The sequence below is a fragment of the Theobroma umbraticum genome, unplaced genomic scaffold (genome assembly GCF_002168275.2).
Source record: "Theobroma umbraticum cultivar Fairchild unplaced genomic scaffold, ASM216827v3 scaffold_55.0, whole genome shotgun sequence".
Taxonomy (NCBI): Eukaryota; Viridiplantae; Streptophyta; class Magnoliopsida; order Malvales; family Malvaceae; genus Theobroma; species Theobroma umbraticum.
This window is the reverse complement of record NW_018397270.1, coordinates 3,331,851-3,333,989: the sequence shown is the minus strand read 5'-3', so window position 1 is coordinate 3,333,989 and position 2,139 is coordinate 3,331,851. Positions and strand designations below refer to the sequence as shown.

Sequence of the window (2,139 nt, the reverse complement as noted above, 5' to 3'; positions counted from 1 at the left end):
CCTTATCATCTCAAATCTTGTTTCTTGTACCTTGGCATGTTCCCAGAGGATTATGTTGTCAATTGTACAAGATTGGTTCGATTGTGGATTTCCGAGGGGTTTGTAAAACAACGAGATGGTGCAACACTAGAAGAAGTTGCAAGAGAATACTTGACTGAGCTCATTCACAGAAACTTGGTTCAAGCAGAATCGGTTGATTTTGATGGTGTGGTTAGAAACTGTCGAGTCCACGATTTAATGCATGAGGTCATTCTTTCCAAGTCAGATGAACTGAGTTTGATACAAACTTCAGCCAAAAATTTACAATGTCCTAATCAAACAGCTCGACACCTCTCAATCAAGGATGAATCAAACAACTTGTCAAGAAGCAGCGGTTGCTCAAAAACTCATTCGATCATCTTTTTTGAGGTAAACGAATTTCCCAAATCTTTGCTCAGGTCATTGTTTGCGAATTTCATACTTTTGAAAGAATTAGATTTTGAGGGAGTTCCATTGAATTACTTACCTGAAGAATTGGGAAACCTCTTGCATTTGAAATATTTAAGTGTAAGAGATACAAAAGTAAAGATGCTCCCAAAGTCCTTAGCTAAGTTGCGCAACCTAGTAACTTTGGATTTGAAACGTTCTCTTGTTCGTGAATTACCAGTTGAGATCAATAAGCTCTCCAATTTGCAATATCTTATAGCTTATTCTGAGGATTATGATACTCGACAAGGGGTGAAAATACGCGGTATTGTTCGAAGTTTAAACTCCTTGGAAAAGCTTTATTATGTGGACATGAATGCACAAAATAATTTTGGTTTTATTAGAGAGTTGGGAAGTTTGAAGCATTTGAGAAAGTTGGGAATCACTAACCTAACATCAGAAAGTGGGAATGCTCTGTGCAATGCCGTTGAGCATATGTCTTACCTCGAATCACTACATGTTATTTCAGGAAAGGAGAACGAACTTCTCCAATTGCAATCAATGTCATCTCCTCCCCTTAGTTTGCTTTGCCTTCGGCTTCAAGGACGTCTAGAAAAGTTGCCTGATTGGATTTCTGAACTAAAGTGCCTAGTTAGGATTCGATTATTTTGGTCACAATTGTCAGATATTCCACTCAAAATTCTTGGGGGTTTGCCTAAGTTATTGGAGCTTCTTCTCTACAAGGGATACAATGGAGAACAACTGCATTTTGAGGATGGATACTTTCCGGTACTCAAGGAGTTATGGCTTGAAGGGATGGATAGATTGAATAGATTGAAAATAGATGAAAAAGGATTGTGTCTTGTTGAAAATCTTTTCATTGGATCTTGTCCAAGATTGGAGGAGCTGCCATCTGACATATGCCATATGAAGTGCCTTAAATATTTTGAAATTAGTGATATGTCGAAAGAATTTGCTCGAAGAATGCTACCGGATGCTGGCCAAGACCACTGGAAAGTTCAACATATACCAAATGTCTATTTGTACTTCAATAATACTCAACAACAATATTCAACCTACAAGCTCGGTGATTCAAGCTTGTTAGAATACTTGCATTAGAAGTCTTCTGAAGCTACAGGTACACCTTTCCAAAGTTAAAGTTTATACTAATTTGTTGCTTTTGTGCTTTTGTGATTCTATTATATTTACATTGGAAGGCATGTATTTTACTTGTAGGTGGTGCTTGTCTATTAATCCAGGATGGTTAAATTCCTTGAGAAATCAATCAAAAGAAGTGGTCATTTCTTTCCCATCAAGGCTGTAGTGTTGTTGATGTTGATCACTATTTCTCAGTGTTCATGATGTGCTTTTTTTTCCCTTGTGTTGTTTCTCCTAAATTTGTTCAAAAACAAAGCTAAGAGCTCTTGACAAGAACATTTGGAACAGGTTTGGAACGGGATCAAGATTATATATAATTTGCAAGAATGTTAATGCCTAAAGAGCTAGCTATGCTCAAGAAGTACATTAGCATTTAAGTTATTGGGAGGTGTAGCCGTAAGTCTAGTTTTTTGAAAATTTATGTTATCTATCTCCTTATTCTGTTGGCAATGCTTTTCCAATGAAATTTTCTTTGGAAATTTCTAACAAAATTGTTATGGTACAATCAATGAATTATGTACTTTTTCTGATGAGATTTTTCAATGAAATTTTCTGTTGAAAATTTTCAATAAATTT

The 2,139-nt window shown here is 36.0% G+C and overlaps 1 protein-coding gene across 1 annotated transcript; it reads left to right on the top strand.

Annotated features, from left to right (window-relative positions):
• The first annotated feature begins 6 nt into the window (after positions 1 to 6).
• Positions 7 to 2,139, top strand: LOC110426414 (disease resistance protein RPM1-like). The gene is made up of 2 exons (XM_021441624.2): positions 7 to 1,543; positions 1,642 to 2,139. Exon 1 carries the CDS (start codon positions 37 to 39, stop codon positions 1,522 to 1,524), a length of 1,488 nt encoding a protein of 495 aa, XP_021297299.1. The 5' UTR covers positions 7 to 36; the 3' UTR covers positions 1,525 to 1,543; positions 1,642 to 2,139.